Source organism: Pteropus vampyrus, unplaced genomic scaffold, assembly GCF_000151845.1.
Source record: "Pteropus vampyrus isolate Shadow unplaced genomic scaffold, Pvam_2.0 Scaffold294, whole genome shotgun sequence".
In the NCBI taxonomy this organism is placed as follows: Eukaryota; Metazoa; Chordata; class Mammalia; order Chiroptera; family Pteropodidae; genus Pteropus; species Pteropus vampyrus.
The window spans coordinates 2519505-2543451 of record NW_011889075.1 but is presented as its reverse complement, the minus strand read 5'-3'; the positions used below and the strand labels follow the sequence as shown (position 1 = coordinate 2543451).

At 40.7% G+C, this 23947-nt stretch overlaps 1 protein-coding gene across 2 annotated transcripts in view; it reads right to left on the bottom strand.

The window, feature by feature from the left end:
- Positions 1-4512: 4512 nt before the first annotated feature.
- Positions 4513-23947, bottom strand: part of CCNY (cyclin Y) — a 204824-nt gene continuing 185389 nt past the window's right edge. For both annotated transcript variants that reach the window (XM_011376347.2, XM_011376348.2), the window contains 3 exons: positions 21107-21273; positions 11221-11383; positions 4513-6863 (listed from right to left, as the gene is read on the bottom strand). In XM_011376347.2, coding sequence (XP_011374649.1) covers positions 6747-6863; positions 11221-11383; positions 21107-21273 — 447 coding nt within the window. In that variant the 3' untranslated portion in view covers positions 4513-6746. The remainder of the gene's footprint in view (positions 6864-11220; positions 11384-21106; positions 21274-23947) is intronic.

Sequence of the window (23947 nt, the reverse complement as noted above, 5' to 3'; positions counted from 1 at the left end):
GTATTTTTGCTGTATGACAAATTTAGCTGTCATTTAAATTCAAATTTGAGTTTTTCATGTAGGATAAAAATCCTTGTGCTTAAAAAGGCTACTTTCTTTTAACATTTTTAAGGCTCTGCTTTTGAGCTTTTGATTTTTTTAATTGTATGAGACCAAAAACCTAATGACATGTATCTCTAGGTTGTAGAAGAGCAAAATGACACTCAGAGGCAACTTTCTTAAGAACAGAATGCCAGAGTATCACATAACACAATCCTGACCAATCACCTTTGCAAACAAAAGGAGATAGAAATAGCTTTTAGGAAAATGAATTGAGGTATTTTGTTTAGTCATTTTCAAATGCGTGTATTTATTTATATATTTAAAAACCAGCACTGTAGATATGGGAAATATAATTTAAAAAGCAAATATATATATTATATATATATATTATATATATATATGTATGTATCTATGTGTGTGTGAATTACATACACACAAACAGCATATATGTGTACATATATTTATTTTTGGTCCATTGGATAAAATAATATATTCTTAATTCAAAACCATTTATTTCCAGCAGTCAAATGTTGACATTCCCAGTGGCCTCTTCCAAAGGGGAGGTTTTTAATATTTTCCATAGGAAATGATGAGCTTTCCAGAATTTCAAAACTATTGCTACCAACAACAGATGTCCCAGGTTTGGGCAGTGACTTTATCCCCTGAGTACATTAATAGAAGGCAAGCTTTCACTTCCACCAATAATAAGGAGAAAACAGTGAGAAAAAGTATAGCCAGTTCAGAGACCATATTTCAGATGTCAATATCTTACTTTTGATAAAATAACAATTTATTCCAGGAAGTATCCTATTTCAGTCTAACAAGTTTTTGAAAACAGTAATGTTGTAACATATACTTAGTTATAATATATTGATAACTTTTATTCCTAGTAAAATGAGTCAGCGTATTTTCCCCTATTTCACATTACTACTTTAATTATGAAGGGGAAATTACAGTTATTGTAGCTGCAGGTAATCTCATGATTTTCTAAGAGGAGCTCTATAAATTGTACCTTATTTACCATGAGTTTTTTGAAGTATACACTTCTTTTGTATTTACAGATTTACAATAGAGAAATAGCTGTGGTTTGGTGCAAGAGCACTAACTGTAGAGTAAGAAGACGTAAACTGGCTTTTTAACCTTTCCATTCCAGATTTGCTCACATATAAGAGGCCAGCGCTTGGAGCAGGATGCTGCAGACAACTATTTAAGGGAGTTAATGAGCATTTCGGATTTGGAATGCTGCATCATAGGTTTTCCCAAGTTCTGATTTTTTTTTTTTTTTTAAGATTGCAGGGGTGAGTAAATTTGTTCTGTCTCAAGACTGGTCCTAGAAAAATCCAGAATGAAGTTATTCACAGAATAATTGACTATTAAGAGTGGAAACACTCTTAATCTAGAGAATGACACATTTCTTTGTTTTAGAGGAGGCAACTCAGAATCCAGCAAAGCTGTGAGACTTGCCAGACCAAAGGTCCAAGTGTCCTGGTGAGGCCTTGTCCTACGGTGTGCTGACCCTGCAGAATCGTTTTACCATATGCTGTCCCCTAAATGCTGCTCTTCTCTTTGGAGTGAACCCTGACTCTTTGGTCCCCCAAAACACAAGTCTTTTAAGTAGACCATGAGAGCTGGTGAGCAGGGGCAGATTTGGGAAGCTTGCACATGGCTGTTTTCCATTCTCCTGGGCTGATAGGAACTGCCATACAGAAGGAGGAGCAGAATACTTCTCTTCCAAGGCTGGGCTTCCAGAGCTTCTGGTCTGTTGTTCTAAGAAGGCTCATCTGGGGATTAACAATGATCAAGCAGCCTTTTCCAAAGATTCACTTTGGAAATATCCCAACAAACAACTTCACTGTTTCGAGATTTTCTGCATCCATCAACGTGGACAAGAATCCACAAACCAGGTCCGGGAAAACCGAACTAGAGGACGAGGTGGATATTCAGTTGCATTAGAACAGAGCCAGGGAGAGGATGGGCAGTAGCTAAAACCTGAACCCCCATGCCTTTCACAGATCTACCCATGGCCACCCTTCTTTAGGAGGGAACTATGGAAGAGACAACTAATTTCCCCCAGGGAAACTCCAGTTAGTCTTGCACTTGTCTTTCACAGCCTTCCTACACCCATGCACAGCAGCACCCAACAACCGGCTGAGCAGTGTATGCTCAGGAACAGAGTAAGGCAGATGGTGAAAACAACCAGCAAGTGTATCTCTGCCAGTCAAGTTCACTGAATGATCCAGGGAGGTGAGGTAATTTGTCCAAGGTCATACAATAAGTTAACTTTGAAATGAGACTGAAACCCAAGGTTTCATTATAATAAAGACCAATACCAATATTAACATAATGTTACACACGAGTTCTAGTTACACTTACTATCTTTGTCCAAAACGGCATTTATTTTGGAATGTCATTCTTATATCCTGCATTTGAAAACATTCATAATAAACAAAAGCTCTTCAAAGGAATAAAGCCCTCTGCCAAATCAAGTCACTAAAGGACACAAGAAGGCTTACTAAGACCTGTAACACCATTCAGTCAGACATTTCTCACAGTAACAGGTTCTTCCAGAAATGTGTTCTACAAAGACTTGCAAATGGATAGGATAAGTTGCCAGGACAAGTCCTCACAGCAATACAGACACAGAGCTGCATCCAGTGACTCTTCAACTGAGAGATGAATAAAAGCAGATCATTTTGGTGCTAATCACTGAACTCTTTATTGATAAAGTTTCTAACAGAAAGTGACACAGTAGACCTTTAGCAGCTTCACATATACAAACTTGGTAAGCAAATGAAGAAATTTGGCTGACCTAGTCAAGTCCAAACTCCATCACCAATTTTTGTGGCTTCGAACACTCTGACACTCCCTCACCTGTGCTGAGGCCTGTCTGGCACCTGTGGGGATTTGTTTTCAGGTGGGATAATAGCTCTACTAACTTTGCATTCAGTAATAGCAAATCATGATCTTAATGAAGACATGTGTAGGGTTTTTCTTGCAAACCACATACCTTAAAACATAAATCTCAAATTAATCCTTAAGTATCCTTTTCCCATTTCAGCTCCAAGGTGTTTCCCATTTCCTCTTTTCAACAAGAGTGGGACTCTCTGGTTGGCTTTTGGGAAGATGATCCACATCTCTGAGATCCATCCAACCTAAGTCTTGAAATACTGACTTCAACGAAGTTAAGGGGGTAAAGTGATTAAAGATAAAATAAGGCACTGATATAAATGTGATGAGCTCTACTAGGTCTCTACCTTGCAACCATCTCAACTGCTGAAGGTCTCAGTACTTATTCGAGTCACTCAAGACTTATAAGACTCTTTTCCACTGCTCTTGCAAAGATTTGGTCCACTCAGCATCTATAAAACCTGTTGAATTTTATAACAATATTCAAAAAAATGTAGCAGAAAGGCAGACACTATTTGTTCTATGTATGTATTTATTTAACACTTATTAAAACCTACAATGAACCAGGAATACTTTTATCATTTAAAAAATCCAAAGCTGTAAAATATGGCCCCAGGTGGTGAGAGGTTACCAAAAGAAGCCAGAAAGGATAGAAATTGCTCACTCCTAGAATTTTGCTTTGCCCCTCAGCTGAGGATTAAAATCCCCATAATCAAGAGAAACTCCAAGATGGAGAGGCCCCTGCCAAGGCCCACAGAAGGAGCTCAGGGATTCAGTCCATGGGGGCAGGCAACGCTCCAAGCTCTGCTCTTGTGCAGTAAGGCATGGAAGCAGATCTTGATCTTGGCAGGATCTCCCAGCTCACCCTCCAATTTGGTTCTAAATCCCCGACTTCTTTCCCTTTTCTCAGTTAAAAGAAAAAAAAGGTAAAACTAAGTAAAAAAAAAAAATTTTTTTTTCATTGAGCTATATACTTATTCTCCCAGTGACTTTGTTATTTCAGTCAAATCTAAAATTAAAGTCAACAAATTGTGTGTTTTTTTTATCCCTCATTAGCGAAGAAAACTGTGCATTTAAAAACTGCACTAAGACGATGTATTCCTAAAGAGTAATCCAGCTTTAATTTTAGGGCATTGAATCACTTTGCAAACAAATTACAGTCACTACGATTTATCAATAGTACTGTACTTGTACTGCTGTTGTTGAGATTTTTTTTTTTTTTGGCAAACTTAGAACAAACCAGAGAACAAAATGTCTTCATCATCATGTAGAAAAATAAAACAAACCTAAAGTATCTACCTATGTGTCAAGTGATTCATACTGCAAAAGTAAAATCTACACTTACAGGAGTTTTAAAAATCCTTAGTGCAAGAAACATAACCAATTAATACAGATCAATACTTATTAATGAATATGGAAATTTTTCCTATACAGAGGTAGAGTCCAGTGCACAAGGCTAAAACATATTCAACAGTCTAAACAAAGACTGAGCTGGGGTTTATGGGATTCACTTTAAATTTTAAGTTATCAGACTATATGTACATACATACAATAAATAGACTATACAATTTTTTAAAGTAGTTTAATAAACTCCACAAAATAATAGCAGATGCATTGATATATTTACATAATTCAATTTTCAAATCTCTCTCATTCAAATAAAAGGGATAAAAATAAGATTTCTGCTTTAAAGGCAGCAGAACCTATTTCCTTGAAATGGATTGGTAAAATACTTTACATGAGAGAAACTAATTTATGCTTGAGAGGTATTCAGATTCAGCTAAGAAAAATATGTCCCTTTGTAAGTTATATAGAATAGGGAATATAAAATGATATTTTCTACATTTTTAGATTTCTAAAGTTCTAAATCCAACTCTTACTTGAAGAGAGATGCTGATTTTGGTACCCATACAGAGTATATCCACACAATTACAATGGAAAAATAATGAACTTTTCCTGTTCTGCGTGTTTGCTTTTGAAAGTTTAGAAAGAACTTGACAATATTTCTGGCCCAGTTATGTTTACACATGATACAAAATTCAATGAAACCTGACCAGCACTCTTAGCTTGGTGTTCTTGGGGTTCTGACTTTCTGAATTCCTTCCATTTCCAAAGCATGTGTCATCAGGAGCAGGCATGTATGGGGAGCAGGTGTATGATTTTAGGGTACTCAAGACAAATAATATAGAGTTCCAAAGTTTTCCAAGCTCACACAGGAGAAAGGCGAAACACAGAGTATTTGCTGCTGTTTGCCTCACAGACACTTGAAAAAGGAAAATGCTTAGAACCTATCATTGTGACTCAAGAAAATATGCAAAAACCCAAAGCATTATATGCTTCACTGACTCCAATTCTTAGACTTAATATCAGATTTACTCTTTGATATTTGATCATTAACCTTTTTATTTTACTTTATAAAAGATTACTATCTAGCCCATAAGCAAATTAGGGATAGTCAGAAAACAAAAAAGGATGGTCATAATGAAGCATAAACCTTCACAGTTTGAATTTTGTATAACTTCTCTAAGCACCCACGATTAAAATGCAAGTTGAGTTTTTTTTCCTATCATTCTGTGAAAAATATCTCAGTAAATAGTAACATTTTGCCCTTTAATGATCTTCCCACTGGAATACCCAACCCCCACCTTTTTTATTTTAGGTTTTTAAAAAATTTTATACAAATAACTTTGATTTATACTAACTTCAATTTAAGGTAAACATATAAAAGTTGATAAGAATATTGCTTGCAACAATGGATGTAGAAGTAGAGGAATGGACTGGGCAGGGTGTACAAAGAAATGGCTCCTCCTCAATAACTTCAGGACAACACCCAGCACTCTGGAAAATCTTGGCCGAGGACACCCTCTACTGCACATCGTTTCCTCGGCTCACGACGTCTGACTGATTTGTAACTACAACTTCAGGTCAGAACAACAACAAAAAAAACTGCATGAAAATTGGAAGGCACAAGCACCCATGTTAGAATTTTTAGGGGGTGAGGAATAAAGAGGGAAAGGGATAATTTTGGTTCAGCACTATAGTCAAGTTAATTTTGCCATTGTTGAAGAAAAACTGTATAAAATAAAGGTGTAGAGAAGCGTTAACGAGTGCGTCCCACCTGTGAGGAAGAAAGCTCAGGAGACAGCTCGCAGGGACAGTGCAGAGAGAAACAACCGGTACTATTTATTTGGATGTCTGTGCCATGGTGGGTACAAACTATATTCTCTGCTCTGTGGGACCAAAACCAAAACAGAATAAAAACCAACAAAAATCCCCCAAATCCCAAAAAAGCTGCCAGAAGGAATGCAAGAAGTCTTACGGAACAGACTGATCCAGACGGAGGTGATAAAGGCGGTACTCTTGTGTTTTAATGCACGTCCAACTGTGTTAACCTACTGCTGTGTTTTCCGTCGTATTCACCTACTGACCAGATGGGGGACTTAAGAAATGGCCATGCCATTTAACCATTTTCCCTGCCTCTACACGACTTCCCTTTCCCTTTATTTCCTCCTCCAGGATTAGAGTCTTTTTCCTCCATGAAGGAATGCTGTTGATGATAGGGAAAGGTGTGAAACAGAATTTCCAGAATACTGATTTTGCTTCCCTCAAAGCCTCGCTGCGTGTTAGCCACACAGCTCAGAGGCGGTCATCAAGGCAGCCTGATGGAGCTATGGATTTAAAAAAAAAGAAAGAAAGAAAGAAAGAAAAACCAAAAACAAAACCACCCCAAGTCTGTCTTTTCTCAAACTAAAGGAGAAACTGAGGGATGGTACAGCCTTCAGTGAGGACACCCACAGTTAGGAGATGATGGCTGGGGACCATCTCGGCAGAGTCAGATTGTCAGCACTTGCTGACCGCTTCCTTGTGGGTCTCCTCAGGTCCTTGTACTTGTCCTCGCAGAGGCGAGAGATGGCCTGACGGGAAGAAGAGAGACCATTCAGGATGGAAATGCCCTCCACCCGCTCACTCACCGGACACCAACCACTGCTGTGAGCAGCACCATTCTAGGCACTGAAGATGCTCGTGAATGAAACCAGTAGGAGTCCCTCCCTACCCCGTGTGGTTCACATCCCATGGCCCAGACCCGTGCCAGTCACAGTGGGGTATAGGAAGGAAGTATACACATGGTCCTTGTTTCTAAAGTGCTTGCAGCCTAACTGAGAAAACAATCTCAAAATGTGAGACAACTCTATGACAGTGTAGCCTGGGGTCAGCCAGCTCCAGTTCAATGGTGGTTCCCCACCTGTGACCTGGGTATGTGCCCCTTTTTAAGTCCTTAGCATCCTCATCTGCAAATGGGGTAATAACAGCACCTTCCTCACAGCGAGGCTATGATGCACTGGAGCTCCGTGTTAGGTGCGTGGGGAGAGCTCAGTAGTGGGCAATGATCATTAATCAGAGACTGAGTTAGAGCAGATGCCTGGGTATTTGAGTCATCTCTATAGCACTGTTGCAGAAGGGAACCAGAGGGGACACACAAACATGGAATGCAGAGATAATCAATGTAGTCCTCATTCTGCTGATGAGGGCAGTGAGACTCCACGGGGGAGGGCCACAGCTAAGAGCAGGGCCAGGCCTGCCCTGGGGTCAGAGTGTGGCCACAGCTCTCCCGGGGCTGCCACTGTGCAGGAGAGAGCACATGACAAAAGCTGGACCCGCTCGCACCATCTCAGGGAGCTTGTCCCAACCACATTCACCCGCCATCTGTAAGAGGATCCAGAGGCAAGGGTGACAAAAATGATGAAGCAAAGATGAGGTCTTTTATTCCATACAATTCAAGCAAAAGGCCAGGGACTGTACTGGGGCTAGGGAGACAGACACAGTGCCTAACCACTAGGAAGTCACAGTCAAGGGGAAAAGGCACAAAAGCAGCTGATCGCATGCCTTGCCCTGATCAGATCCCACTGGCTCTTGCTGGGATTCCGGAATAATCCTTGCAGCTAATCTCTCTGCTTCCCCTTTCACTCCCTGATCCTTCCCTATGCTTTCCAGTCCTCTTGCCCTCCCTGCTCTCTGACCTCCCCGCTGGCTCCCACCACAGGCTCTGCAGCAGCTCCTCCATCAGCCTGAGGTATTTGCAGTTAGGTCTTCGTATGAATGTCACATACTTGATGGGGCTCTGCCTACAGCACCCCTAGCCTGTTCTACTCATTCTTTAACTAACCTTCTAACATACTAGAAAATATATACTAAAAAAAAATTTGTTTAATTACTATCTGCATCCTCCCAGCAAAATGCAAACTCTGTAAGAGCAGGCTCTATGAGTTTTGCTTAGGACAGTTCCCAGGGTTGAGTTCTAACCAACCTTGGTGTTTAGAACTCCTCATTGTGCTGATGAGAGCAGTGAGACTCCACAGGGGAGGGCCACAGCTAAGAGCAGGGCCAGGCCTGCCCTGGGGTCAGAGTGTGGCCACAGCTCTCCTGGGGCTGCCACTGTACAGGAGAGAGCACATGACAAAAGCTGGACCCGCTTGTACCAGGAGAGAGCACATGACAAAAGCTGGACCCGCTCGCTTTAGAGCGCCTTGAGTAAATATGTGTAAATATGTGTTGAATGGATACATAAGTTCCAGATGGGATATGCACATAACAGAGGCATGGACGTACCAAGCATGACCCAAGTACCGAAAACAGAGGGAGACTGAGCAACTGATTCTATTTTGGGGAATCGCTGAAGGGACACTCATGACTGAGGCTGGCCATCAGAACTAGGCTTCAATAACTATGCTTGAAGGAGAGGAGATTATCATGAGAGATGCGGCATTCTCAGCAGGGCACAAAACCGCAGCTACGTGTGCTGGCATGGTGAGAGGAGGTTGAGAGCACGGTTCAGGGACGGCTACTGCAGGGCAGCAGGGGATGGAGAAGCAGAGCTTCCAGGGCCAGGCTGACACGGCCGCCCACAGGCTGGCAATGCAAAAGTGCTGATGACTTTAAGAGTTAACATTCCAAAACCTACAATTGCATTTTAGAAAAACAACTGCACTGGCGCCATGGAGGGTGGACCGGAGGAGACAGGAGTCGAGGCTGTCTTCTTCTAAATGAGAGATGAAGTAGGGTTGCTGGTGGGCTATAACACTGAGAATTCATTTGAAATATGTTTTGTACACATAATATAGGTGGCATATATAAAGAACAGAAAAATCAGATTCCTTAAGGGCATTAGAGCAATCATTTTTTTAAAGCAAATTATCTTCATTTAAACTTCCTAATATTACCATCTGTTGTTTCTCAGCTTATAAACAGTATGAGTCTGAATGCAATATCATAACAAATTAGCAATGTACTACTTTATTCTAGACTTTATTACGCAAACTGATGTTAGCTTTAATCACATTCCCACAGGCACAGAGATATACTAATTTATTGCGAAGAGAAATGGCCCTAATGAAAAAGCCACTTTGCATTTGCCCTGGCACTTGGTGCACTCGTTTCCTGTAGCCAGCATATCAAAACAGTCATTTGGTTTGGGACATCTGAACAAGCACAGAATTTCAGAAAATGGGTACTTCTATGAGGTCTCAGTCCCTGCTTTCCTTTATGCGATTCAAGTTTGCTAACCAAACGGACTAACAAGGATGCTATGGTCTGGAAAACAATGAAACCTCGTTCCTAAAAAATCATTGCAAAAGAGTGTCAACTGCTTTCCCAGACAGTGCTTCTGTCCAGCCCTACAGAGGAGGGGAAGATTTGTGTCTTGGGAGGAGACAGAGAGAAAACAGTCATGTTAGGACTGCTGGCTCCCTCTTGCCCGGTGAGCCCCTAGGGACACTTGGCACGGCCACCCCCCAGGAGCAGGCGCGTACTCGCCTCTTTCCACTCAGATAAGGTAACGGAGTTAAGAGCTGCCACCGACCCCCCCCAGTCTCAGCCAGCCTGTGTGCTCCCCATGTAGCTGACCTGAACCACTAGGTTTCCTAGCTCAGAGAACCACAGACCTACTTTCCTTCAGCACCAAATGGCTCCCAGGAGCACAGAGCTGCAGGGGTGACTGGAGCCCATCTCAGTAAACTAGGAGAGTGGGACTGTTGCGCAGCTCAAACAGGGTTCACGCTCACCCTGGCACTGAATTCCATCTCACGTGTATGCTTGCGAAGGTTTGACAGTATTTGCCTTGGAGAAAGTCCTTCAGAGGAAGGGTTTCCCATGATTTGCACTTGAATACAGAGAAATGGGAGACTTAAGGAGTGGTTTCACTCTAGTGGCTGGCATACAATGACAGAAAAGAGGCTGAGTTCTAAAAATCTCACTGGATTTTTATTTTAAACCCAGTGCTGTGTATCCAGTCTTTTCTAAACTAAGTTTTACTAAGTTTCCGTCTTGAAACTCACATATTATTTACTTTTTAAATTTTTATTTAAAAGTTTTGCATTCTTGAGCTTGAAATCCATACCAACCCTCTTTCCTCACCTCTAGACTTTGCTTTGTTCGTAGCTGTTAACCCTATTAGACCAGTACTCGGGCCACTCTGACCCTGTTGACCAGGGGAGGACAGTTCACTTGGGATGGACAATGGGGCAGGCAGTATAGACTTCTTAGGTCTCACCAAGCTTGGGACATGACCGTGCCATCTACCACTTTGGTCAAAGGTTCAATGAGATGAGACCAACATGGGCCCAGAGATGAAGGGGCAGAGGGCTTCTAAACACCTGCTCTGGAGGAGCGGGGGCATCTCACCAGTGAGCCTCTTATCACTCTACTGCTTTTCATCCAGCCAAAAAGATGGGAAGAGCTAGGTGCAAATACTGACGCTAATCTCCACACAAGTATGAGACACAAAAGTCATACAGCTTAACAATGAAGGCCCGAAATCCATACCAAGGCCAGTGGGGCGGGCCCTGGCTCTAATCTAGCTGTGGGGAAAATATTTTGAAAAGTGAAAAGCAGAATCAATCCTTTTTGGATTCCCAATCATTAGGGCCATCTAGTATCTTTCGCCTGATAAAAGCTCATGCTGGAAAATTCTTTTTTTTTGGCCTTATTTTTTTAAAAACAGAAAGTTTAAAAAAATCTTCTTTGATTTAAAAAATAGAATAAATTCACATTAAATAAAAACTAGTATTAAGGGTACTGAAAATGTAAGGTTGTAAAGTTCTAATCAACTAAATTAATTGACTAGCTCTAAATCCAGGGTACCCTTATTTTACAGGGTGTCCTTATTTTACAACAACACATAGTGGAGAAATTGTCATCGTGATCACACCCTTCCACTGTACCCAGATAATGTATCTGCAGTAGTGCACTAAAAACCAGTATGTTAAAGCACGTTACCTCAAGCTTGTGAGCCCTTTCCCTGCTCAGGGGCTCCAAAGGAAAGCTCAGGTTGTTTGCTTCTGCCAGAGAACGAAGATCAAAATAATACTTGGCATAAACACTGGAAGGAACATTGATGTTGAACTGGAGCAATTCAAGGAACTGTCGCTCTAACTCATTCCTGCAAAGACAAAGATGGCACACAAATTTAGCTGTCACACCAGGCTGCATGGCCTGCCAAGGCAAGCTGCTGGACACAAGACTCTGGAAAATTGCATCCTCCAGGGAGAAAAGCCATCTAATTAATTGCCTGGTTGGACACCAGAGTTGCAGTTTAACCACCATATTCATATTAAAAGATGAATCCACTCGATCAGATGCCCAGAAGGATGAGGCCTGATTAACTGAGATAATCTCTTCAGGGTGATTTGTTTCACTGAGACCTAACACACACACACAGCAGGCTCTGGCAGCAATTCTCAGCATGAACCATCAGCTCAAATATGGGGCAGATGAAGCAGTCAATAGCTGTCAAGTGCAGTCTAGTGAGGGCCCCAGACAGCCGCCCAGAGGAAAGGTCTCTGCTAGACCTAGAAGATGCCTTTCTTTAATGGGCCTTTCCTATTTCCTGGGAGAAGAGTGGCAGAACTGCTGAAGAGACTTTCTTAAGCAAAGCAGGGAGGGAAAAGGTGAATGCAGTCCCAGCCTCTTACAAAGAGAACTCACCAACTCTGAAGATGAGAACGATAGTTCCAAACTGAGCACCAATTCAATCACCCGGAGGGAGGGCTTGTTAAAACAGACTGCTGAACCTGCGCCCCATCACTGATTCAACACGGCTGGAAAGGGCCTGAGAATGTACGTGTCTAACAAGCTCCCATGGGATGCTGATACTTCTGGTCCTGGCCACACTGAGAACCGCCCAACTATAAGGGTGATCAGTAAAGGAGCCAGCGTAGGTATTAAGACCCACTGGCCAACCCATTTATATTTTGATGAAAGCTAATGATGGGTAGTCAGATTACATTTTAAAATTCCTACTTTGAGAATGTCCTCATGTCAGTTATCTTTTAAATTAGATCTATTTCTCAATAGTTAAAACCTGGGGAGGATGAAAAGTCCTTAGGAGCTATTCATTGAGCACTCAGTTTCGGCGCCACCTCCCCCAGGAAGCACCCTGTGCCCCAATGGCACACCACATAGTACTATATTTGTCCTTTCTCACACTCCACTCTGTCGCTTTAACTCAGTCTCCTCTACTTGTCTCCTCATAGCCAGAAACCATGACATGTGATTTCACATGCCTGGCCCCTAACACAGTACCTGACATACAGTTGGTGCTCAATGATTGCTGCTAGTGAATGGAGCAGACCAAGCTCAGCGGTTGCAGGGATCAGCAAAGGCTTCCCATAGAAGTGAGAGCTGAACTGGTTTGGCAAGCGTGGAGCTCCAGTGGAAAGAACCAGGATTGGATATTTCCAGCAGTGGTGCCCAAACCATCCCCATGCCCGCAGGAAGACAGGACACATTATCACCATCTCCTTGTAAAAGGAGTTGAAGGCTGACAAGCCCTGTGCCCAGTGCCAGGCCTCACCCCTCCTGATCCAGCCTCCATGATTCTCCTGAACACTGAGCCCCCAGTTATGGCGCTCCTGTATGCAGACCTCCAATGTTTTCAAGCCTCAAACTAATAAAGCACCTTCCTGTCCCCATGGAATCTGTTGCTGGTGAGCCACCTCACTAAGCCATCAGAGACTGTGGGGGACTGTGCCCCGGTCTTATGCTACTGTGACAGTAGGGGACAGTAGTGTTAAGGAGGTGGGTAGGGAGGCTGGGATGTGAGCAAGGGTAGGTGGTTTCAGAGAAGCTACTGAGCAAATGAGAATTAAGAAGCTTCAGCAAGTTGCTATGGAAGGTCTGAGTGCTTCAGATGGAAAGACCAAGAGGTCACACTCAGGTCTTTTAATCAGAGAAATAGCTTAAGTTGCATGTTGTTTCTACTCAGCTTAGTGAAAGGAGTAACAAGCTCCAAATGTATATACTGTGCTAAATTTTATAGTTTTATGGAATCTAAATTACTTTGATTTGGAATAATTTTTACTTTAAATGACTTTTATTCATACTTCATTTAAATGAGATTTAATAAGAGATCATCCTATGAAATACTGGAACCCAGATAAAATTTTAATGAAACAAGGATACCGCTAAAGCCAGAAGAGCGCAAACAAATGGGCTTAGAAGGAACTCTCCTGGGTTAATGTGGGAGCTGCCTGTGTACAGACTGCCATGTGGTGGTCAAAAGGTGTCACTGCAGATCTTATTCTCCCAATGCTAAGAAGAAAACCTTGCCTTTTTAATATTACAAGAGAGCTAGTCTGTTAATCCTGCCCCAAATGGTATATAAAATACAAAGGACTCTTGTTGAGGGTATATACATACAATGATTAAAGTCAAGAGGAATTTAGTTCTGAGCAAGGTGTCATTTTCCCAGGGTTCCTTGGTATATCTTCAAAGACATCTCATCTGACAGCTTGTTATATACTAAATCATCAGAAAACTAACCGTGATGCAGAGAGAATAGGCTTGGTGGATTTACCACCTTCAACTGGTAACACATGTCACAGCCTGACAGCTCTAGTGGTCCATCTTGTAGATTCCCAGAAGTCCCCGACAGTCTTCTTTCATTTGTCCTGTCTTTGTGACCTTCAGTTTAAGCTGGCATTTCTGCTGAGATGTTTGATTGGATCCTTGAGTCACATTCTTTATTAATCTGTTTAGCAAACACTGTCCAGTCATAACCTTAGTGTTCCTTCAGAGAATGCTTTCTCATTTCTTTTCTTTTTCTTTTTTGCAACAAATAGGGATAGACTGAGACTGAGAAGTTAGGGATTTTCCAAATCTTTATAACTTCTGCTTCCTTTCTTGCTTAACAATTCTTCAATTTATCTCTCTCTCCTCACATTTTATTATCAATGGCAAGAGGAAACCAGGCAGCATCTATAACTCTTTGCTTAGAAATCTCCTCTGCTAAATATTAAAGTTCTTCACTTAAATGTTCTACTTCCCACAAAATACTATGACACAATTTGGCCATGTTCTTTGCCACTTTTTAACAAGGATCGCCTCTCCTCCAGTGTCTGGTAGCATGAGACCTCACTTCAGAAGTACCTTTAACATTCCTGTTTCTAGCAATATTCTGTTTGTACATTCTCTAAGATGACAGAAGCTTCCTCTACATACACCTCCCATATTTTCTTTCTGAGTCCTCATCAAAAGTGCCTTTGACACCATATTTCTATTGACAATCTCAAGGCAATCTAGGGTTCTTCTAACATGAGCCTCAAAACTCTGCCATCCTCCACCCAGTCCAAAGCTGCTTCCACATCTTTAGGTATTTATTACAGCAGCACCCCACTTTCCAGTACCAAAATCTTCATTAGTCTCTGGGCTGCCATAATGAAATGCCACAGACTGGATGTCTTAAACAACAGAAATATATTTTCTCACAGTTCTGGAGTCTGAAAGTCCAAGGTCAAGGTGCCAGCAGGTTTATTTTCTTCTGAGGCCTCTCTCCTTGGCTTGCAGATGGCATCTTTTCTGTGTCCTCATATGGCTGTTCCTCTGCCTGTGTTGTCTGACTCCAGTCATATTGGATTAGGGCTTATCCTAATGACCCCATTTTAACTTAATTATCTCTTTAAACATCTTTTTCCCAAATACAGTTACATTCTGAGGCACTAGGAGTTAGGGCTTCCATATGTGAATTTTGAGGAAACACAATTCAGCTCAGAAGACTAGGTATCTGTTACAGGGCTCAGTGGGGCACTGGTCTTCCTGCTGGGATATGCTTTCCCATTCAGCACACAAAGGCTGTCTCCAAGATTGCCTAGGAACATGAGCATCAGGAACAGATGTCTAGATCTATAATTTTCACTTCTCTCTCTTAAAACTGACTTGCCAAGAACACACCAAGTATGCAGGTTCTCTTTGTGACTGCTTCTTTCTGTTACTCTTCTCTGACTCTGGGAGGGAGAGGCAGGGCACTCACCCGCCCTTACCAAGTTCTCAAGAAGAACCTCCAATAACCAAGTAAAAGTATTTATTTCAACATTTGGTGTTGAAAAGCAAATGACTAATGACAGGCTAATAACTTAGGTGGTTTTCAATTTTTGCTTTTAACAAACTGAAAGAGGAGTTGGTAGGCTTATTTAAACAATTTTTACATATAGATGACTGTGTTTTTTGCATAAAACTCTAAAATCATTTAGACTCGCCTGAGTGATACTGTTATAATAAAACTTGGAAATTCATCTACTTACTTATATGGACATGTTCTCTCAACTCTCACGTTAACTAAAAATGGGAATAAAACTTATGCTGAACTTTGTTTCATTCCATCAAGTAATAATCAAACATGAAAATATGAACTAATGGAGGCAAAAGCAACCCTACTGATTTCATTGATATATTTCCCATTTTACTCTTTATATTTAATAATTTATATCAAAATTTGTTTCTATTATTTTGATCAACTGTGTATTAATAACTCCCTTGAGATATTTTTAATAAGTTAGAATCTTATATTGCAGAAAATAACATTTCAGTTAAATACGTATGTACACTTTTTGTTAAACAGAATTTTGAGAAATAAACTTCTGTGAGAGGAAACCAGAAAGAAAATAACGAGTTCAAGAAGAAAAAAGAATATAAAATTTTCAACTTTACGAAAATAGATGGTTGAGTATCATATTACTATGGAATTCAGTCTACAATGGACACTTTAAAAATACCATGATTTATTTTGTATTGTTTTAAGTTGCTAAATTTGCAAATTTTTTATACATATATTTTTTATTTTTCAATTACAGTTGGCATTCGGTATTATTTATATTAGTTTCAGATGTACAGCACAGTGGTTAGACACTGATATAATTTACGAAGTGATCCCCATTAAATCTAGTACCCATCTGGCACTATATACATTTATTATATTATTGGCTATATTCCCTATGCTGTACTTCACATCCCCCGTATTTTGTAATTGCCAATTGGTAATTCTTAATTCTTTTACCTTTTTCACCCAGACCCCCAAGTCCCCTCCCATCTGGCAACCATCAGTTTGTTCTCTGTCTCTATGAGTCTGTTTCTGTTTTGTTTGTTTGTTTATTTTGTTTGTTCACATATAAGTAAATCATATGGTATTTGTCTTTCTTTGACTACTTTACTTAGCATAATACCCTCTAGGTTCCATCCATGTGGTTGCAAATGGTAAGATTTTATTACAAAACATACCACTATTTAAAATATACTGCATTGATATCCTTTGCAACTACCGAAACTTATGATGAACATTTTTTAGATGTTAACTTAAAAATGAATTGATGGTACACAACTGTCCACAATTCTAGGGATGGGCAGCCCAAATGTGTGAAGACCTGTGCTGCTGTGGTTGCCTGGCTTGTACCTCCAAAACAGATATAGGAGATTCGACTGCGACTGCGCTAATCAGTAACCGTAAATATGTGGTATAAGCATGCGGTGTAAGAGTGTTAAGAATGTCCTTCTGCCTAATATCCCCAACTAAAGAGAATCCTCTTGCTTCTTTCAATCCTCTGGCAGGGAGGAAATTTGCATATTCCTTCCTAAATTTGTACACATACAATTGTTTGATCAGTTTTTCTTAGAATATACAGGCCCTTACAGTATGTTAATACATATATCAAAACAGATTAAATACCACATTATAAATGGATCACGGTGGCTCTCAAAAAAAAAAAAAAAAGAAAAAACGGTAGGATACTCTGAACAGGAATTAAGTCAGCTGAGTTTGTACTTGGCATGACTCAGGGCCTCTAGTCCCCAGAAGTCTGTTAGGAAAGGGGGAGGAGCCCAGGAAATTGCTGGCCCAGGTCCCCTGAATAGAATCTGTTCTCCAGCCCAGATATGGGGATGAAAAAGGGTACACTCCAGAGTTTCTTCAGAAAAACTGTTTACAATCCAACCTTTTAAGAACAAAAGCTCTTCCTGTATGCATTCTTCCTCTGCTCAGCCACAGGCATTTGGAGGCATTCATCAAATGCTGTATGAATTGCTAAGTCTCAGCCCGTGACTGGCATGATGATGAGAGCATGATCATCAATGGCTTCCAATAAAGGAACAGACCAGGCTAAAAAAAAAAAAAAATGTCGATTTTCTTTGGATGAAATATGGAATAGAAGAAACATAAATTCTTGCTTTGTTACTAGCCAAATGACCTAGCATCTTACTTATCAGTGCATTTTTATCTGTAAAATGGAGTAATTATTATTGTTGTTAATCTCTTACTGTGCCTAATTCATAAATTAAACTTTATCATAGGTATGTATGTACGGTATAGGAAAAAACAGTCCATATAGAGTTCGGTTCTATCCCCAGTTTCAGGCAACTGCTGGGGGTCTTGAAATATATATCCTGTGGATAAGGGGGAACTACAGTAACTAATAATAAAATAGAACAATTATAACAATGTACAATAATAAAAGTTATGTAAATGTGATCTCCCTCTCTCTGATAACCAATCTGATAACCAAGATGGCTGTGAAATGACTAATGGGCTGGGTATATTTCAGTGTGAAAATGCTGGACAAAGGGATGATTCACATCCCAGGTGGGACAGAAGCAGGAATATTCAAGATTTCATCATGCTACTCAGAAAGGCATGCAATTTAAAAGTTATAAGTTATTTATGGAATTTTCCATTTAATAGTTTCAGACTATTAACAGCTTCAGATGGTTGACAGCACGTAACTGAAACTGAAACCTTGGATAAGTGGGGACTATTGTAGCTCATGGGTAACTGTGAGGAATGAATTAACACATAAAAATTGTTCCTTGAGGCTAAGAAGTGTTCAATAAAAAATAGGTGTCATTATTATCATCATGATGATGGCTATTGCTATTATTATATTATAAATATTCTTGGCAAGCTTTTAGTTTTTCCTAACTTGGTAATTTAAACCTTTAATGAATAGAACCCAAGTATCTGGAATTCCAAATTACCTGTTATTTTTGTCCTTCTACCTTTTTATTTAAAGAGAAAATGACAATTTAAAAAATTACTATTTCAGGCATTTAGTTACAACATCTCCATGGAGAGCCTGGCAACAGGTACATGTCATTTCTGCTGTTGTCTTCTCTCACTACTGGGACTAAGAAAGCTGGGAAGCAGCTTCTCCACCTGTTCGTTGCATTGCAGCATTACTAAACCTCTCTAAGTCACAGTAGCCAGATCTATCAAGTAGAAATAATAAGTGCATGTATTATTATAGGGTTGTTAAGAGGATCAAACTGAGATACTCATGAACTGGACAATGCCTGACTCCTGACAAATAATCTATAAATATTTCTTTAAGGTTTTACATAAAATAAAAGGATTATCTACCGATCCTACGTCTACATCAAAATTCAGTTTGCTGGCATTTCAGCAAATTAATCGTGGTGCATTAAGAATAATATAGCACAAAAGGACTCTCCTCCCTACCCTGAATGCTCTTTGTTCTTTGTTTTTCTGTTCTCTTTAATTTGTATTTATGTCTCATTTCCTTTCAAAAATAGCTGGGATATAAATGATGAAAAGATCCAAGACCGACACTGACGTCAGAAGGTAGTTTCCTCTGGATTTAAGTAGATTCAACAGCTCATGGCAGGGAAGTCCTCTGCTGTTCTCCCAGAACCTGAGCACTGTCATCCACACCAAGTCACTGGTTGTACATCATCGACTTTACATAAAGGAGAAGGGACAATCCTGATGTCATTTCCGTGGTGTGCAATTCAGTGTCAAATGATATCAGGGAATGGATGAGGGAATAACCCCCAATAAAGGAAACAAGTCAGCATTTCTTACACGTTGCACCCAAATGTCCTTCTCCTTTATGGTCTGAATGACAATTATTTTAGTAGCTATTTTCACTTTGAAATATAATCAAAATGATTATCTTACTATCAAAAACTTCTTCATACTTTTCGTACTGTTTGTAATAAAGAATTACAGACACAGGAAGTTTTATAGACCTGCAGCAGGGATCAGCTCTGCAACCAAAGACATAAGAACATCAACAAGTGTGCTTCACAGGTACCATAAAAATGAGGTGCCTAGCAAGTCAGTAACCAGAGGCAAGGGGAGCCCCAGGGTAGTGAGAAATCCGGAACCAGTGTGCTCATGTGACAGTCCCACAAGATAGTAGTCACAGGCACCGTGAAGATCCTACTAATGTAGCGAGGAGTCACAAGAACTAAAATGTTAATCAAGCCACAATCAGAGACTGCAATATGTTGATCAGCCCTGCAGCCAGGCCACGAGGACACCTGCAAAGCAAGGAAAGATTTCTGCTGGGATTGCGAACAACCCACTTCCCCACACTGTGAAGAAAAAACAGGAAAAACAGAGTCTTTAAGTGGCACCCTACACAAAAATCATTCATTCCCTATAGCTAAAACCATAGGGAAATTATAGATCAAAGGCTAGGAACTGCCAGCAGGCCTTTCACACTACATATTCTTACCTTTTCATGCTATATACTCTTATCCTTCCTTACTGTTTGTCCATATCAAAGGAAAATGAGTAAAAACAGTCTTAAAACTATAATTCATAGAAACTAAAGATTATATATAAACCGAATTCCACAAACACTCAGAGTCCCTCTCAGTGCCTTTACTCTGTCTCTCTCACTGTCCTCTAATGTCTGTCCCTCTGAATATCTCATAGGGTCTCTCACTCTCTTCCTCTGAGAATAGACCACTCTGTCTGTGGAGTACTACCCCTTCTCCAATAAATTTTCCTTTGACTCTAACTTTGGTGAGTGTTTGAATTCTTTCTTACACTCTGCGAAGAACCCTCTTCTAAGTGCAGGGCTTGAGCTCCCCGAGTTGGGGGAATTTGCCCTGTCCTACATCACTACGTCCCCAGGATTACTGGTCCAGAGGCATGGATGTTGATTAGGACACAGCTGGGAAACTCCTTCAGCCTAAAGCTTCCCCAAGAAAGCCAAACAAACAATATGAGAAGAATTTTGGCATGAATAGTGTCAGAAGTGCCTATAAGCCACAAAGAACTCTTAAGTTTATCCTGACTGATTTCTAAAACAGCTCCTTCCTCCTAAGAGGCTCTGAACCTATTTCCCGCATTCCCAGACACCAGAGATCTCTGACAACAGGCCTGCAGGTCTCTGCTAACAGTCCTTACCGACATCTGAGGACGGAACAGTCTGAGAAATCCGAAGGAGAGCCGTGGGGTGGACAGTTACTCTTCACCCCTGGGGTTCAGGAACTGGCACTGCCACTGAGCTGTGGGGGCCTGTGCCCAGCTAGGGAGAATATGCTGCCCTAACAGTGAGAAACATGACAGGCCACAGGGACAGAATGTTGACTTTAAGCAATTGAACTTATAAAATATGACAAAATGGTAAAAATGTTCTCTCTGAAACTACAAAGAAACAATATTTTAGCTTTCTGCTTTTTGGGCAGGCTGTTGCCCACAAAAGACTGGTGTGTGACACTAACTCTGTTATCAGTCTGCAGTGAGACACAGAGCTGGGATGAAAAAGGAGTAGATACAGACCGGGAAAGGCACTGGTCTACACCTTTCTAATGAAGGTAAAGGAAGACGTTACTGTAATAGTTTTTCAGTAAACCAGTTTCACAAAACAAACTGTTACCAGTACCTGTTCATGATCCACAATGAAGATAAATACAGATTTCTGCATATAATATTCCACGGTCACATCCTTATTGTACATCAGTTCACAACAGACATTGCGTCACACTCATTAATTCTATACTATACAGAGCATTCAAAAGTGATGTAATCTTCTTCCCAAACAGTTCCCCTGACTATGAGTGCTCACCTCTCCAACACACACATACTCACATGTCCTCCACCGTGATATCTTTCAGGATCTGGCAGTAATCCACATTCCACACAGCCTGGTCATCCCACACCTTGGAGGCAAGCAGGATTGCTCCAAGAACAATTCGCTTCCAGTTAGCTGGACAGATGTCTATTTCTGCATATGTTAGAAGTCTTTCAAGGTATACCTGGAAACACATGAAAATGCCAGAGTTAAATAACTTGAGTTGTTTTCTCTCACATATTAGCATACATAAAGAAATGATAAATTTGCTAACTCCATTTCACCAGCCTTTAAGTAGAGATTTATTACCTGATCGTATTTTTTATTTTTAAAAAGTCGAAGGGCTCAAATAGTCTGAATTACAATGAGCACACTCCATAACTGGACCATGCAGATGTAGCCAGATCTTAAAAGACTCTAAGGCAGGAAGAAATTTCAGGAGCTACAGGTTAATTTCTTACTCTATCAGCTATGATACTGATACAAATTCAATAACCAACGAATGTTCCAACAAGCAGAACAAAGAATGCGAAAGATATAAACCTATTTTTTTCTATCTGTAGTTTTTTATTAAAATTTTTATTCTTGAGGTATCTGCAGATTTACATGCAGTATTGATAAACCTATTTTTTATTACTGATAAAATATACATGATATCAAACTTACCATTTAACCATTTTTAAGAGTACTGTTCTGTGGCATTAAGTACATTCACATTGTTGTGAAATCATCACTGTCCATCTCTATTCACAGAACTTTTTCATCAACCCAAACTGAAACTTTATATCTAGTAAACAACAATGACCCATCCCTCTCTCCCCTCTCAGTGCCTGGTAACCATCATTCTACCTTGTGTCTATGACAATTTGACTATTCTAGGTACCTTACAGAGGTGGGATCATACAGTATTTGCCCTTTCATTTCTGGCTTATTTCGGTTAGCATAATGTCCTAAAGGTTCATCCAGTTTGTAGCATATGTTAGAATTTCCTTCCTTTTTAAGGCTGAAAAATAATCCATTGAATGTATAGACCACATTTTGTTTATCCAGTTATCTACCCATGGACATTTCAGTTGTCTCCGCCTTTTGGCTACTGTGAATAAAGCTGCTGTGAACACTGGTGTACAAATACCTGTTCGGGTCCCTGCTTTCGGTTCTTTTGGGTATGTATCCAGGTATAATTGTTGGAATATATATGGTAAAATGGGAAGAGGCATCAAAAGATTACGAAGCAGTCCTAACAGAGAGGACCAGCATTTGAACTGGGGACCTGACAGTGGAGACGGGTGGTCATATTCCAGAGACTCCAACAGCCACAGAAGGTGGGCTGCTGTAGGAGATCGCAGACTTCCACCTCATGCAGCTAGATGGGTAACACCCTCTGAGACAGGGAACACCAAAGGAAGAGGTTGGTGAAAGACAACTGAGTTTGGCTTTGACATTTCTATCTGAGAAATCCCAGAAGATGCCACATAGGCAGTGCACACACAGGTCTGGAGCACAAAGGAAATAGCACTGAGATAAGAAACTTGAGATCCTGTGACACACAAAAAGAATTAAGCCATTGGCAAGGATCCGATGACCTGGGTAGGGGGTAGAGAGAAACAAAAGAAGGGACCAGGTCTAAGCCTTGAGAGCCTCTCCTGTTTCAACATTTGGTGAGAGGATGAAAGGGCAGCAAAGGAGAAAGAGGAAGAAAATCTGGTGTGTTCTGTTCTTAAGTCTTGCAGTAGTTTGGAGAAGAATCGACAAGGCCAAGTTGGGTGTTTCTGAGTGCCTGAATTAGGCTTATGACATTATACAGGGCATATGAAAAGGAAATTGAAGTGGTCTCTTTCACAGTAAAAAATAAAATTAAAAGAGCAGGGCCACTTCAGGCAGTGAAGGTGTGGGTGGAGAAGGCAGCAGGGGTGAGGTATTTAGAAGGAAAAGTGGGGAGGTCTACATAGCTCATATGTATAAAGGAATAGAGTCTTAGGGATTTGGGTAAAGATTTGGGGGTAAGAGGGACAGGCAGAGGAAGAGAAAGGGGAGGAAGGGAGGGAGGGAAGGAGAAATAATCCTAATGGAAGCAAAACTCTGAACAGATTGAGTAGACCATCAGCTAGCAGGTCCTCCATGGAGCCTCCCCTAATTTCTCTGATCTCTAAACCACAGGCAGAAGAGTCATGTGCTCCCTCCAAAGTGGCAGAAGCAACCTACTGTCTGTAGAACAGGAGCAATGGTGAACACCCAGGAAAATCTGGAGAGGGGGCTCAGAACCCTGTCTGTCTCTTCCACTGATACAGCAGCTTTGCCAAGATGGGGGCTGGCACTCAACTGTTTGCTGAATGAATAAATAGATGAATAATGGTTCTTTTACTCAGAAGGCTTACTGTTCTGTTTCCAGTGCTTTATTAAGGAAAAAGCAATTGTTTAAATCTTAAAAACCTAGATTCTTAGGGCTAATCTCACATACTAGGCATTCCCCAGAATGGATCAGAAGAACTATGCTAAAAGATAAAGTTAAAATCACAAGAAGAAATTACTAACATATTTCAAATCTCAAAGATAAAAAGCCAATACACTGTGACAAGAGTTTACTGAAAATTAATGAAACAGGAAACCATTATAGGGCAAGTCCACCTTGACTTCCCGCAACCTTAGTCTGAGTGACCCTCCCACTTTCCCCCTTGCTGCGTTTGTCTCGGTGTAGTGTAGCTGCCTTCTTAATCATCTCTCCCCTAGTAAATCACATGTTCCCAGAGGACAAAGACCACATCTCACTCATGCCCACTGTGAGCTCAGCGTCTAGCAAGATGCCAGAGCAGAACGTGGCCCGAGTGCTTGCTTAATGGACACATCATCCTGCAGAACAA